The sequence below is a fragment of the Schistocerca piceifrons genome, chromosome 2 (assembly GCF_021461385.2).
Source record: "Schistocerca piceifrons isolate TAMUIC-IGC-003096 chromosome 2, iqSchPice1.1, whole genome shotgun sequence".
Classification (NCBI taxonomy): Eukaryota; Metazoa; Arthropoda; class Insecta; order Orthoptera; family Acrididae; genus Schistocerca; species Schistocerca piceifrons.
In genome coordinates, this window is record NC_060139.1 from 596,817,596 (window position 1) to 596,834,023 (window position 16,428).

At 36.2% G+C, this 16,428-nt stretch overlaps 1 protein-coding gene across 1 annotated transcript in view; it reads left to right on the forward strand.

Moving 5' to 3' along the window:
* Positions 1–16,428, forward strand: part of LOC124775643 (esterase FE4-like) — a 38,428-nt gene that overhangs the window by 19,194 nt on the left and 2,806 nt on the right. Inside the window, exon 4 of the mRNA XM_047250472.1 lies at positions 241–426. Coding sequence (XP_047106428.1) covers positions 241–426 — 186 coding nt within the window. The remainder of the gene's footprint in view (positions 1–240; positions 427–16,428) is intronic.

Genomic DNA, 16,428 nt, shown 5'->3' on the forward strand with positions numbered 1-16,428 from the left:
CCTCTAGCCTAGTGTTTTCTTTTTTTTTTTTTTTTTTAGGAAAACTTATCTGAATTTCAAAATAGAAATAATTCATTCAGACAGTTCAAATAATTTGTCACATGATGTCTATCTTTGTGTGGCTGATGAGGGTAGCTTTTTGCTAGAATTTGTAATACCTTATAAAATAAATGTGTCAAACATTAAAAATTGAAGCCTTCAAATTTGTCTTCTAGTTGAAAGTGCTTTTTTTGTCTGCAGGATTCATGAGTACAGGTGATTCTTTACTGCCTGGAAATCTTGGAATGAAAGATCAAGTCCTTGCACTGCAGTGGGTAAAACAAAACATTCTTGCATTTGGTGGTAATCCAGATGAAGTTACCATTGAGGGCCAAAGTTCAGGAGGAGCTGCAGTTCAATACCACATGATGTCACCCAAGTCAAAAGGTATGTTGTAGCTCTAGGATACAAATTATGAATAATAACACCTGATTGATAAAATCATGGATTCACTATGAATACTTGAAAATATTTCAATTTTAGGCCTAAATATAAACAAATGCAATATTTACATAGAATATAATAAATTTGGACACAATATTTGTTACTTTTTGGAATCTGGTCTGAAATTTATTTCCATTTTGATATTAAAAATAACTCGATTTTCATTTTACTTTCTCTCTTCTAAACTTGCAAACTTCTTGAAGTATCAGTGATGATTCTTATTTTAAATACATAATTCTGAGAACTAAACTAACAATTTGTTAGATTATGTGTAGTATTCCATATTTTTCCAGTAGTAAATGCTGTTTAATATCATGTAATACTCATGGTAAATAGTGATTCAAAGTTACATTTTATTGTGAGTAAGTTAGCTAATACATAATGCAGTTAACTGAGTACTGAGTCTTTGTTTTGAGTGGAGACATGAGTACATAACTTTGTATACTACATCATAAACCTGAAGCACTAACCACTAGACCTAAATTTTGCAGCTCATAAATAATGAAAATCAAGTAAACTAAGGAGTCTTAAATGATGTAGTTATATTTTTAAGTATTTAATCTGTGTTGCAACATATGACAAGTTTGGATATCACTGCAGGGTAGTCACACAGGGAGTGGTATATGAAGGTTGGGGGTTGGAGTTCTATTGTGGTGATGAGTGTAATGGGCATCTGAATTGAGAACTCAATGAGACTCCCCTGTGGAAAGATATGCAAAAAGAAAAAGAAGGAAAAAAAGGAAAAGAAAAAAGTAACACTGAATGAGGAGCAAAGATTTGTGGCATTCAAGTTGAAATAGATTGAATGAAATTTGAACTAGATAGGAATTGGGTAAAGGTAAAAACAGTGAGCAACTGGGGAATAGCTCTTCAGTTTCTTCAACTATATTTGAACTTACAGTTTCTAATAAGAATGATCCTTTGCCTGAAGTGGGAGGGGAAGAGTCCCATCCAGCAGCATGTTGCAACAGGGTGCAGCATGCACCTAACAAAGAAACTAGGTGTAGAAAAAAATCTTGCCACCAGATAACAGCAATGGTAGGGGTGTAGGCAGATGGTATAGGGCAAATTAGAAACGGAGTACCAGCTCACAAGTATTGGGAAGCAAAGTGCCAGACTTAGCCAGGTGGCCGACAACATTGGGAAGCTGTGCAAAGATTTTGACAGAAGGTCCAGGTGTTCATAATAATAATAATAATAATAATAATAATTTTATTGTCATTCGGCCATTACAGCAATAGACAACGTCATATACATACTAAAATACAATTAGTAGTTTGAAAGAAACAACAGGTTTGTTGTTAACATTATAGCATTATATTACAGTTGATAAATTCTCTTATGTCATAGAATGGGTGGAGGACTAGCCAGTCATGAATTGTTTGTTTGAATAATTGTTCAGGTAATTCTTGAACAGATTGAGGAAGATTATTAAATAATTTGTACCCCATGATTTTGTAGCTATTGAGTGACTTTGACAATCTGTGGTAAGGAATATAGAGGCACCTATTCCTTCTTGTATTGTGGCTATGTACATTTTCTCTGGTGTTTGTTTCTGGTAATTTCTTCTTCGTATAAATTAGAACATAGTATATGTACAAGTTTATAACAGTCATGATTTTCTGTTCACAGAACAATGGTTTACGGTGTGCCTTATATGCAGAACCAGTAATTATCCTAATAGCTTTTTTTTCAGTATTAATATGTCATGTACACAGCTAGAGTTCCCCCACAAAATAATTCCATATGCTATTATACTTTGAAAGAATGAAAAATAGGATGTTCTAACATATTTTTCAGGAACACAATCCATAAGTCGCCTTAATAGGTAAATAACTCTTGACAATTTACCAATAATATATTGTACATGTTGACCCCAAGATAATTTATCATCAATGTATGCCCCCAAAAATTTGACATAACTTGGATCATCTGACAGAAGCTAGTCTCTAAGACTACAGACCATCTGCTGTGTTTTGTTTTCATTCAGCAGGAATCCATTTGCCTTGAACCAATAAGATGCTTGATCAATTGTCTTTGCTGCACAAGTTTTAAAGCTATTGAAATCCTCACTAGCATGAAGAAATGTTGTATCATCTGCATACAACACAGTGGTGGACTTGATAAATGACGGCAGATCATTTATCATTATCAGTAACAAAAAGGCGCCCAGCACGGATCCCTGCGGAACACCTACCTTGACTTGTTCTATACTCAACATTTCTCTCCCTACACAAACAACTTGCTTACAATTCTGAAGATATGATTTTATTAATTTAAGGCTGTTATGTCTAATGCCATAGAATTCCAGTTTTTCTCGGAGTGGCTTATGCTTTACACAGTCAAAAGCTTTGCTTAGATCACAAAATGTGAGTTGAGCATAGCCCTTATCCTCAAACACTTGATGTAAGTATTTGACTACAAAGTATATAGCATCCACAGTAGACAACTTTTTCCCAAAACCATACTGAGATTCACTAATTATACCTAATTTTTCAAAATAGACAGATAGCTGTTGATAAATTACACATTCCAGTATTTTAGAAAAAGCTGGGACTTTGGAGATTGGTCTGTAACTGGAAGGTGAGTCCATATCTCCCTTTTTATATATTGGAATTACCCCAGCCACTTTGAGTTCTTCGGGAAAATATCCTTCAGATACGCATTTATTTATACAGAATGTTAAGGGGTACACAATACAGTCTATTACTTTCTTTAGTAAATTACAGGATATGTCATATATATCTACACTGTCTGAAGATTTCATCCATTTTACAATGCTTAGGACATGACTAGGTGAGACCTCGGAGAACATAAACGTACCTGTGTCTGTTGGTGTTCTGCAAACATTTTTAGAAAGTAACTCTGATGAACTGATATCAGGTTTGATTATAGTATTTCCTACATTTTCAACAGATTTAATAAAGAAATCATTGAATTTTTGGAGACTTATATTAATTTTTTTGCTTCTTACATCTTTAGCAACACCATTTATTAATTTCCATGCAGCTTTGCACTTGTTTGTGGAATTATCAATGGTATTGAAATTATGTGCTTTTTTGGCTTCCACGGTGGCTTTTTTATGCTCATTCCTGCATTTTATATAGACTAATCTGGCATGTTCTGTTTTCTGATTGCTACATATATTGTGCAACACCATAACTTGGTTTTTCATATTTGATAATTGTTTAGTGAACCATGAATTTTGTCTGTTTGTAGCCCTGTTTGTAAAGCCTTTGTCAGTTAATTTGCATTTCTTTATGTGGATGGTGTCATTAAATTGTGTCAGAAATGTTTTAAAAAATCTCTCAAATAATAGTTTCCCTGACAAATCAGCAGTAAGACTATAACTTGTGTCACCATGACATTGGTTGAACCAGTCTATCTCAGCAAGGGACTTACAGAGCTGAACAATTTTGTCATCTGTGACGGGTCTGGTGATTATAACTTTTGGGATAGGCTTAGGAATATTACTATTATCAATACAGAAACTACTTGTATAGTTTAAAGATACAGAGCCATGATCTGAAAATGGAAACGCTGTAACAGCACATGATTCTTCTGTAGTTTTAAAGTTGACAAAAATATTGTCAAGACATGCTTTATCTCTTGTGGGCCTGTTATTGATTGAGTGCAAATTGCACTGTCTTAGAAGGTTTTTCAACTCAGTCACAGTACGTTTATGTGTTGTTATATCAAAATCTGCATTCAGATCTCCACCAATTACTATGTCATAATGCAACCATCTGGTCCCTCTTAGTACATCTAACAGCATGTCGAATTTTTCTAGAAATACATTGATGATACCCTTAGGTGACCTGTAAAGGGATACTATTACTAACTTAAGACTGTCCATAACTATACCAGTGGCTTCAAAGTTCTGTTCCTCACATAAATAATCTAGGTCCAACTTAACAATGGAGCAGCTGAATGACTGATTAATATATAATGCCACACCATCTCTTATATGCAGTTTTCTACAGTAACTATTTGCTACATTATAGTTATCAAGTTTGACAACTAGAAGTACACTCTCAGTAACCCAATGTTCACTCAGACAGAAAGTATCAAATTTGTTATCTAGTCCAATACTGTTTACAATAAATTCTTTATCTATTAGTCCTTGAACATTCAGATAGCAAATTTTAAGATCATAATTGTTGTTTATTTTAGATTGAACGTTTTGGTGAGATGTTATGAAATTTGTTACGCTACTTTCTCATGGGCTTCTTCATCTTGCTGCCTTCCACTAAAAAATCATTTAGACGGACAGGAGGTGCTGTTTTCCGTCTACCCGTAACACTTGATGCTGCTTCTCCTACTGCAATTCTCATTTCTATTTTTAGAGGCACTATAGTTACTGTTGCTGGTGAAACTTCTGCTGTTGCTGCTACTGTTACTTCCTTTTCCACTGCTGCTACTGATAATGCCACTGGTCACTGTGACACTTTACATGTTTGCACAGTTGTAATTTTTTCATCGTAGGGTGTATGTGCAGATGTTTCTTCCTCATATGCTGTTGGTGCACTTTTCTTTTCTGTTGTCATTGGCAGAAAACCTGTTGCAGGTAGTACTATTTTTACATAGGCTGTCTTTATCACCTGGAGAATTTGTTTGGCCAGCACTTTCTTGCCTAGGTTGTTTCTGTGCAGTCCATGTCTAGTAAAATGCTCTCTTACTGAACTCGTTGCTTCAATGAAAGTTGTGTGCACAAAACCACTACAAATCTTCCTGAATTTCCGATTTGTCATGAAGATTTCTCTGTTTACACACGAGTCTTCCGTTAAGTCGTGTCTGTAGGGAATGTTTACAACAAATACCTTCGCCTGTGAAATTTTTCCTAGCGATTCTTTCAGTGTTCTTACAGCAAGGCTGCTTTCATTTTTATAGACATCGTTTGCCCCTCCGATTACGACACAGTTGACGTCGCTTTTCACGGAACTTTCACAGTTTTTCAGCACTTCTCGTAGAGGAGCACCAAGTTTCGAAATTCCAGTCACTTTATATTCGGACGGCATATCAGACATGATTGTAGCCAGTCCTTTGCCATGACTCGTCGATAATATGTATATTTCTTCCTTCTTCTTCTCTGTTTCGTTTTTTGTCTCGTATTCAGTTTTATTACAAGCTGTTCTCACACGATTTTTTCGTTTAATAGTATTTGATGGTAACGTGTTTCTGCTGGCACTTTTTTGTTCAACAGATCTTTCTGAGCAGTTATCTGTTACACTGAGATTTTTTGTCCGTGATTCTGAGCTGTCTGCAATTAGAACATCGTATTTATTCATTAGTGGAACACGAAAAACATTAGTATTTAAGACAGGTCGAGAGATTTTCTTAGGCCTAGTATATACACACTCCCGTTTGCTTGTTTGCATATCTGTGGGAAGGTCCATATAGTCGATCAAACTTTTCAGCATTTCTGCATATTGTCTAGCTTTACCTAAGTCACTTTGCAGTTCTTCCCTCACACTTATTTCGAGTCCAGCGTTGCACATTTCAAATGCAGTTTCAAGACCGTTGCACTCAGTTCCACAGTCACATGTAGGCCTATGTTGACCGAGATTTGTTTCCATGAAACAACAAGAATGATACCATTTATGTGCCACTACACATATTTTAACACCTTTTATCACTTTTTTTGCACATAGCATACAATTCACTAATGGTAATTTACCGATATTCACGGAGCGATTTGCCACTACATCCATATGCGCCGCCATCTTGAGAAGGAGAAGCAGGGGAAAGCCTGTCTAATGATAAAAATTACAGCATTAGGGGTGATGTGGAAGGAATAGAGCTAGCAACTTTACACATATGTAAGTTTTGTTGCAGTCCTACAGCACTCAACATGGGAAACTTGGCAAAACTGTTGAGCTCTGTACAGAAGTGAGCAGCACCATCCTGACAAAACAAACAGATTGGCCAATCTGTTGAGTGATGTACAGAAGTGAGCAGTAGAGAGCCAGTTTGTTTTTGTGTTTGAATGACCTAGGTGAAACTGGAAATTTGGACAGTGTCACAGCTTGAGCAAAGTGACTGAGGACTCTAATGTAGAGTTCCATGTGTGAGTCAATAGTTGTTTCTTCACTTGGTTTGAAAGCTAGTGATTGCTTGTTGGCATTATGTAGCCAGTCAGGCACCAGCAGCCAGCCAAAACAGAAGAGGCAACAGGAAAGTAACCGATTTTGTGACTTTTACAATTTCCTAACTAGGAGCGAATTGTATAATTTCATCTGTGTGCTTTGATAGTTTAGTTTCTCGAGTTTCTGTACATTAATTTAATGTTTAACAGACATAGTTCCTGAGTTTTCATTTGTGATGGAAAGTAAACTGATTTTGTGACATATTACAAGTTACTAATGAGGGAAAAATTATTTGGTCTGACCTGACTGCTTTGGTAGTTTCGTTTTTGAATTTCTGCATATTAACCTAATTTATTAGGCACAGTTCTTGCATTTTTGTCAGGGCTACAGTAGAGTTCTGCAGCATGTGTCCATAGTTCATTTGTCTTAGTAGTGTAGTTTTCTATGGTCTTTAGTACGGACAGAGACGGTGACTGTTGTGTGCGGATGTAAGGTGAGTTGGTGACACTCTGCTCTCAGGCCCAAACTGCGATGGCTTCAGTTACAAAGCCTGAAGCTTCAATGGATGGGCATTACTGTTGTAGGCCTGCTGTGGGGATCCAACAGACATCCAGCACGTCCGAGTCCTCCAATTGGTCCTCACTGGTGGCCAGCCCAGTTACTGCTCATGCTGAGGTTGACCCCTCACCTGTAATTGAGGGGATGTCACCTCTGGGCATGGTAGGTGGCAAAAGACTTCCCAGGGGCTGTACGTAAGGCCTCCCCAGTCAGACTGACATACAGATTCCAGGTGCTGTCTGTGACTGACACTGTCACTCAGCCAGATGCAGTCGCTGCCCTGTTTCAGAGGGAACCTCTCAGCCTGCGAACCCAGGACAATCACAGAAGGTGTGATTATTGGTAGTTGGGAGCTCCAATGTTAGACACATTATGAGGCCCCTTAGGGACATGGCTGCCAAGGAGGGGAAGAAAGCCAGTGTGCACTCTGGGTGCGTACTGGATAGAGTCATTCCAGACGTGGAACAGGTCCTTCTGGATGACATGAAGAGCACAGGTTGCAGGCAACTGCAGGTGGTGGTTCACAACAATACCAATGATGTGTGTCACTTTGGATTGGAAGAGATTCTTTCTGGTTTCAAGCAGCTAACAGCAGTGGTAAAGGCTGTCAGTCTAGCTTGCAAGATGAAAGCAGAGCTCACAATTTGCAGCATAGTCAAGAGGAATCTTTGTGGACCTCTGATACAGAGCCAAGTGGAGGGGACCTGAATCAGAGCCTCAGACAATTGTGCAACCATGTATGCTACAGAATTCTCGACTTGCACCATACGGTAGTTGGGTTTCAGGTTCTGCTGAATAGGTCAGGAGTCCACTATATGCAGGACTTGGCTATATGGGTAGCAGGGGCTGTGTGGTGTGGACTGGGTGGTTTCTCTGAAAACTGGCTAAAACTGGAGATAAGTTCAGCTGAAATCAATAGTGTTTCGAAAGGATAGGCTAAAAACAGTTGGCAGTGGCATGTTTGTTTCTGTTACAAATAGTTTATCTAGTTGCAAAATTGAGGTAGATAGTTCCTTTGAGTTACTATGGGCAGAGGTCATTCTTGGTAACTGGAGTAAGATAATAATTGGATCCTTTTACTGACCTCCCAATTCAGATGATACAATTGCTGAAAGGTTCAAAGAAAACTTGAGTATAATATCAAACATCTACCCAACTCATAGAATTATAGTTGGTGGTGACTTTAACATACATGTTTAAATCTGGAGGTACACATAAAACATCGTCAGAAAATCTGCTAAATGCATTCTCTGAAAATAGGCTCAAGCAGTTAGTTCATGAGCCCACACAAATAGTAAACTGTTGTGAAAACACACCTGACCTCTTAGCAGCAAATTATCCTGAGTTGATGACAAGTATCAAAATGGATACAGGGATTAATGACCACAGGGTTGTAAAAATTATTTATTATGTTCCTAAAAAATTAAGAAATGCACTTTCAGTCTTATAGTGGTGCAATGAGAAATAGAATACAGACTTATATTTGTCTAGGTTCTGAGATTTCCTTTCTGAACGAAAGTAAAATAATAAATAAAAAGTTTAAAGCATAGATATTTAGTTAGGGGATAAATTGTAAATATTTGTACATTTAAGAATAGTTTATTGAATTTACATAATGTATACAATACAGCATGAACAATATTTTTGATAAGGTGTGGCAGGGAAAGTAACAGACTTGACTGCAGTATTTGGTCATTTGTCCAAGCACTGGAGTTTGCAAGTAGAGGAGCCTTGTGGGTTTTTTCACTGTTATTTGTGAAGTGAAGATGGTCTTATGATTCTTGTTGCTGGAAGAACTATGGTCTTTGTCAATAAGAATGCATGATCAACAAGCTGCTTGTGGTAATATGGTTCAGGATGGTTGTAGTATGAACTCGGTGCAATTATGGTTTACCACATAGGGATATTTAAGAATTAAACAAGTGAAGAGTAGGACTGACATTAGTGTTTCAATTAATTTAATCATCAATGAGTTTTAGTGAAACTTTGGAAATATTGTAAAGCATTGAAATTGTGTTACATGCACTACAAACTGGAAGATTTGTTAGTGTTCAGAAAGTTTTGTCAGATGCTCTGCACACTTTGCTCCACTCTATAAATTGATATATACAAGTATCTGCTTCAAGTCCACATAGAAACGTTTGGCCATTTTTTGCACATGTTTTCCATGTATCTTTGCTTGCAAGTAGATTTACAAGTTGAATTTAAACCAACACATTAGGCTACCTCATTTTCCTTTGGGATACTATACCTCAGTCATTTGTTAATAATTCTTGTTTAAATTTTGGGAAACATATGCTTAATTCTATAAAATGTTAGTGACTACTAAGCTAAGACACATCAATGCTAAATTATTTTGATCAACGTGCAGCAGTACACAGCCATCCCTTAGACATAGTTGAGCCATAATTATTATATTTTGTGTGCTTGTCCAGTCACTACAGGTTGCCATTGACATGACCTCAGTGAATTCATAGCTGGTTTGATCATCAGAAAGTAACTAGTGTTTTCACACCATGACAAGCCGTACATTAATACCGCTGTGTACCACGTAAACATGGATATGAGCAGCCCAGTGCTTAATGAAACAAAATCTCATCTGAGCTTGACATTTGTTGCTACAGTTGTGAGATGTGGATACACTACACATGCCCAACATCTGAATTAAAAGGGAAAGTAGGTTACCTGAGCTTCTTGCAGAAACTGCATCACATACTGCAAGATTCCTGTGGTTACTGGTGCCAAAGGGGTATCTTCTTTTAGGTTAGAATCAGGATTCAGGCACCTTGTTGTGAGATAAATTAAAACAGCAGAAGAGCCCCACAAAATGCTTCAGAATGTGCAGAGTAGGGTTAGCTTATTTCGTAAGTACATTGTAAGTCTGAGTAATAAGGTAGAGGAGCTTCTTGTCAGTTTGGAAAATTTAGAGACATCTGTAGAAATAGACATCCTGTGCCTATATGAGCTGCACATAACAACAGGGCTATAGAAGTTAAATGTAAAAGATTACACTCTAGCACCTTACTGATGTAAAATTGATATTGGAAAAGGAAGTCTTTAAAACACTGAAATAAGTAGATTTTATAGTGATCAACTGATAGAAATGTATGCTTGTGAGTTAATATTGAAGAACTTTTTAAATTGTAACTGGGAAACTATGAACTGTTTCTGTTGCATATAGATGTCTGTTAGACAGAAGGAAGCAATTAATAGACTGTGGTTACTTCAATGTAGATTTTCTAAGGAATAACAAAAATTATCTGGAGACATTATCTCGAACTTACAGTTTGATCTTAGTAACTACATTTACAATACATGCACGTAAAGGCAGTAAGTTCTAATTGACTATGTTTTCTTTGATAAAAATTAAAACAAGAAAATAAGTGTATAACCAGTAACAAATGCTCTCTTTGACTGTGATGCGGAGTTCATTGGAACAAAAAGGATAGAACCTTACAGTACATACACTCCCCATTGAATCATCTATAATAATTAATGACTCCAGGACAATTGTTTTTAAGAATATCTTGCAAGAGATGATCTAGGTTGAAATTTCTAAACAACCAAATGCTGACATAAAATTTAACCTTTTCGATGGTAGATTCATATTATTAGTTGGAAAGTTCCACATAAGCCAATCATAAAGTACATTACATTGGCAAAAACAACTAGAGGTTCTGCGGCAGTTGGATATTACAAAAACTACTCTTAATTGTACAGCTGTGATGGCACCTTCCATGACTACCAGTCGATATGCTGGCCTCACATAATGCCACAGTGTGTCTAAGGTGTTCAGCCTGACTGGGTTGCCCCCAAACACATCTCCGATGATTGTCTGGTTGAAGGCATATGCGACACTCACAGGTGAAGAGAACATGATGCCAGTGCTGAGCAGTCTATTCAGCTTGTTGTTGGGCTCATCTGAACCATGCTGCATGGTGTCATTGTTGCAAAGATGGACCTCACCATGGACGTCAGCAGTGAAGTTGTGCATCACACATCCTGTTGCGCACAGTTTGAGTCATAACACACATCCTGTGGCTCCATGAAAAGCATTTTTCAATATGGTGGCATTGCTGTCAAGGTTCTTCTGAGACATAATTCTTAGGTAGTGGTCATCCACTGCAGTAGTAGCCCTTGGGTGGCCTGAGAGAAGGCATGGAGGGCATGTCATCGATAGTTCCTGTCTTTCTGTATCTCCTCCATGTCCGAACAACATCGCTGTGGTTCACTTCAAGACGCCTAGACACATCCTTTGTTGAGAGCCCTTCCTGACACAAAGTAACAATGTGAACATGATTGAACTACAGTATTGACCATTTAGGCATGGTTGAACTACAGACAACAGGAGCCGTGTATCTCCTTCCTGATGGACTGACTGGAATTGATTGGCTGCCGGACCCCCTCCATCTAATAGGTGCTGCTCATGCATCATTGTTTAAACTTTTGGGTAGCTTTGGTGACATCTCTGAACAGCCAAATTGGATGTGTCTGTGATACAATATCCACAGTCAACATCTATCTTCAGGAGTTCTGGGAGGTGGGGTGATGCAAAACTTTATTTTGATGTGTGTATTTAGACATGGTAGTGCAAGGATGTGAAGTTTCTTAAAATAGGGGCTTGCATTAGTTTCTAGAGGCAGCATTTTCTATGACTCTTTGGCATATTAAACAACTGTTACTAACAGATACCTTTCCCCAAAAGATTATCCCATATTGCAGTAAGGATTCTGCCTGGCCAAAGTGTACATTTTTAGTCTCTTTTGATGTGCAACCATAAAGAATTTTGATGGAATAACAAATGGTGTTCAATTGATTTGTAATATGTTTTGCATGTTGGACCCATTTTAGATCTTCTTGGATCCATATTTCAAGAAATTTTTTAGAGCTTACATTTTCAAGGGTTCTGGTAAACAAGCTGATGACTGTTGTTAGTGGACATATATTTTGCCCTTTGTGTAAGTACATTGTAATTGCTTTTTTCTGTATTTATTACTAAATTGTTTCCATAAAACCAGTCTTTAATGTGGGTGGCACACTTTTAATCTCATGCAGTAATTCTTCTCTGGTCCTTCATTTTGTTATCACATTTGTGTCATCTGCAAATTTTATGTAATTTTGGTCTGGACTGGTTGATACCAAGTCATTTGCAAAGAGTAAAAATATAATTGGTTCTAGAATGGAGCCTTTTGGTGCACTGTACTTAATTCTCTACTTTTCTGAGCAACAGGACTTTACCTTGTTCTGTTCTTGGATTGCAAGCTCAACTAACTGCTCTCAATTTTGGGGATATAATATTATCCATTCATAAGCTGAGCCCCTAATAACCATAGATTCAAGTTTCTTAAGCAAGTTGTTGTGACTGATGACATCAAATGTTTTGGAGAGGATATAAATACGACTAAGAAATGCTATTTGCTGTGTGCAAGGATGTGAAGTTTCTCAGTTTACTTGCAATTTTTGTAGGGTCAGTTAGCACAGCTCACTTCTTCATTAGACAGTTAATATAATGGAAATCTGTCTGCTCTGCAGCAGTTTGCTTCCTTACAGTATTCCATATGGGTTTCATCTTATTGGTGAAATTTGTTATATAGTATCATTTGCCTCTATTTTTCCTTGTTTGACATTTTTGAAGATCTTTTTATAGGTTTTGAAATTAGTCTCAAATCCTGGTGACATGAATTGTTTAGACAATCTGTGTAGCAATATTTTTTTCTTTGAGGATACCAGAATCCCAGAAGTGATTCCTTTATTTTTTGTTTCCCTTTTGTACGTTTTGCTCTGTTTTGGAGGTAAGCACAATTCAAAATACTAGGAAAAATTCCTAATAAAGTTATTAAATTTTCCAGTTGTGTGTTTGCAGTTGTAAATCTCTTTCCAGTGTTCTTTGCTCATGTAATGGAGAAAGTGTGTTTGCAGTTATATTTCTCTTTCCAGTGATCTTTGCTCAGGTACTGGAGAAAGTGATGTAGATTTTCATCGCTGTAGTTTCTACCAGTGGCTGTTAGGCACTGTTGCAATTGCAGCTCACTTTTCACACTCAGAGAGAGTTTTTCAGCTTTGTGATACCCAAAGCCCTTGTTTAGCGTTTCTATTTTGTAGTTCATTTCTACATTTACAAATATCTTATCAATGGTGGTCTAATGTTTTTGATGACAAGAATGTGTTAAATTGGACTGCAACCTTCTCACCTCTTTTACTCCTGTAGACTTACTTAGTATACACAGTTGATCTTATTCTCTGGATAGCTGGCTATGTAAGTCTCCAAAGACTTCTTCTCTGAAGAATGATGCTAATTGAAGTAATATATATGACTCATTCTCTCTCTCTCTCTCTCTCTCTCTCTACTCATGAAATAGGTAGGTACTAAAAGAACACTTTTAGTTCACATTTGGTGTATTTCAACTTCCATAAAGAACACAATTATCATTTCTCACATAAACATTAGACTTCTTGTAAGTCACCCATGTTGTCTCACATTAGACACAAATTAAGATCCATTTACCACATAGTTGATTCAACAACCATGGAAATCATGAACAAGTCTTGCCTCTAGCACATCTGTGTTAAAAGTTACTAAAAATCTGTTTTCAACTCGACTGTTTTTTTAATCAGTACAATAGTCAAAGTTATAACACAGAAGTTCCTTTGGACTGCCATGTTCTTATATTACAACTTCCTTAGCATGATTGACAAGTACATGTTGGTGCTGTTACAGACAGTAGAAGGCTGAGTAGTTCTAGAATTTATGCAGAAATTCTCAAAACACTACTGTGGTAGATGAAGTCTTTGTGATATAATTTGCTGTTATTATGGTAGATTTCATGTTAAAAGTTTGCAAGAGATTCAGTAATTCATTGTTTTCTTTAGTGTCCTTCGAAAAATCAATATTAAAATCATCACATAGAATAACTCTTCTGTTTCTTTGTGTTAGTCTGTTAAGTGAATATTCCAAACTTTTTTGAAAGTGTTTATGTCACCAGTTGGAGCTCTGTATAAATAAATAATAACAAGTTTAGTGTCCACTATTTCAGCTCCTGCTAGGTCTACATCTTTTTCCTTCATTATTTCAACAGGAATTTTTATATTTATGAAGTTTATATTATTTCTTATGAATGTACAACTGCCACTATGTTTAAGAATTTATCTACAGAGATCACCAACTAGCACATTTAAGAAAGAAAAGTTTTTATTCCTCAAGACCATACAGTAACAACAATATGTGGTATTCAGCCAGGATCGCCTTCCAGACGTGTGTTTCAGGAGGTAGGAACTTTGATTACTGCTTCACCATAAATATATTTCGACAAGAAGCTTGTAATAAATAATCCACTTAAGTTCAAAACAAAACAATGAGGTAGATAATTAAAATACCAGAATAAAACCGACATTCAGTACTTCACATTAAGGTTGTCTTTAGCAAAAAAAGTGTTGTACAACATTGACAGCAAAACTTCTGATTACTTACTCAATGGCATAAAATGTATGACAGACAGGAAAGTTAAATTTGAAGCCAAACTGAATATTTGGTAACTTCATCTATTCTTTAGAGGAATTTCTATTACTGTAATATTTAAAAGGTGATGATAGGGAATTATTAACTTATACATGTATTTAAAAGAAAGATAAACAATTAAAAATAAATATTATTAAAATACTTGTAAATTAGCAGCATGTAACCGTATTTCAATATGAATGTGTAATTATTTTAATGACTCATTCCAAGTCCTTATGATTACCCATACAAATGGTCTATGGAACATAAAACTTATTTACTAACTAAAAAACTGAGAATCTCATGGTCAAGGTAAGAACACCTACATATAAAACAATACAGTTTCTAAATATATGTAAGAGCTTCCTTATACCAACAGGAACACAATTTTACTTTCTTAAATTAATCTTCCACATCACTCACCCTTTCCAGAAAGATAACAGGCTGATTTAGAACCAATTTATTCCAACAAGTGTTATAGATCTCCATTAACTGAGACTGTTTCAAATGAATAATACCATATCCATAACTTTTAAATATTGTCAAGGACAATAAATGTATACTTACAAAACTTGACACATTTTTTTTCCACCAAATTAGACATTATATTATGGAAGATAGGAAAATGGGATTTAAAGAGCAAACCCAAAGATAGGGTGTTAAAACTTACAGCTCAGAATAACACAGACATGTTCAAATCACCTACATAAAAATGAAATACTTAAGATTTTCATTTGATGTTCAATACTCCAAAATATACTTTATTTTTTATCCATTCATCTTTAAACAATCCATTTTCATCCAGAGTGATGATTAGAAGCAACACCTACAGAACAATGAAAATATTTGATTTTTGACAATATGATGTAATTGGATAGATAAAAATATCTACTCCCCAAATGATGGAAGGAGAACACACACATAAAAAAAGGTTTCACATATGCAAGCTATTGGAGCCAGAGGCTCCTTCTTCTGGTGGGACAGCTGAAGGGGAAGGATGAGGCGTGAAGGAAAAGGACTGGAGAGATTTAGAAAAAGGGTTAGCGTTCCGAAAAGTCAACCACAACCCACTTGAGGGGAGACTTTCCATACTGGATGAGAAGGTTTCTTCTAATGTAGCATGTTCAAATGCTCTCTCTCTTTTTCTTACATATAGACACAGAGAGAGAGATAGAGAGAGAGAGAGAGTTTCCCTTTTTTTTTCATTTTCCATATCTTGTTCCAGGCCAAGTAAGAACCACATCAAGATAACTATTTATTTCTCTTTTGCTTCATCCTTCTCCAGATCACTTTCATTTTCTCAGAATGACCTCATTTTCCCTCATCTGACCATTTCATTCCAGCTGTTTTCTTTTTGTTTTACCTTCCTAAAAATCTTTGAATTTCTTGACTTCTAGTCAGAATTTGACTCTGTTGAGTAAGTCATCTGCTCAATTTGCTTTTCTTCTAAGTAATTTTTTGTCATGCCTGATTATCCAGTTTTTCTGTCTGTTTACCTATTTTGGGAGAATGTGTGTATCGTCATTTCTTGTCCATCATCCTTCATTCTCTCTAGTTGTCCTTAGAGCACAACATGTCTTTTCTTGGTCTTATCTGCTATCTTAGGACGAAATGAATATATCTCCTTATTTGGCTTCAAATCCCAGTTGCCATCTTTATTCTCAATTGGACATAATATTGTTTGGCAATAGTATTCTTTTTATCTTTTCCAAATCTTACAAATCCATTTTGCATCCAGAGAAAAGTAATGTTTCTGGCCAACAGATGGCTTCTTGTCTCACAATCATGATACAATGCCTTAATTTA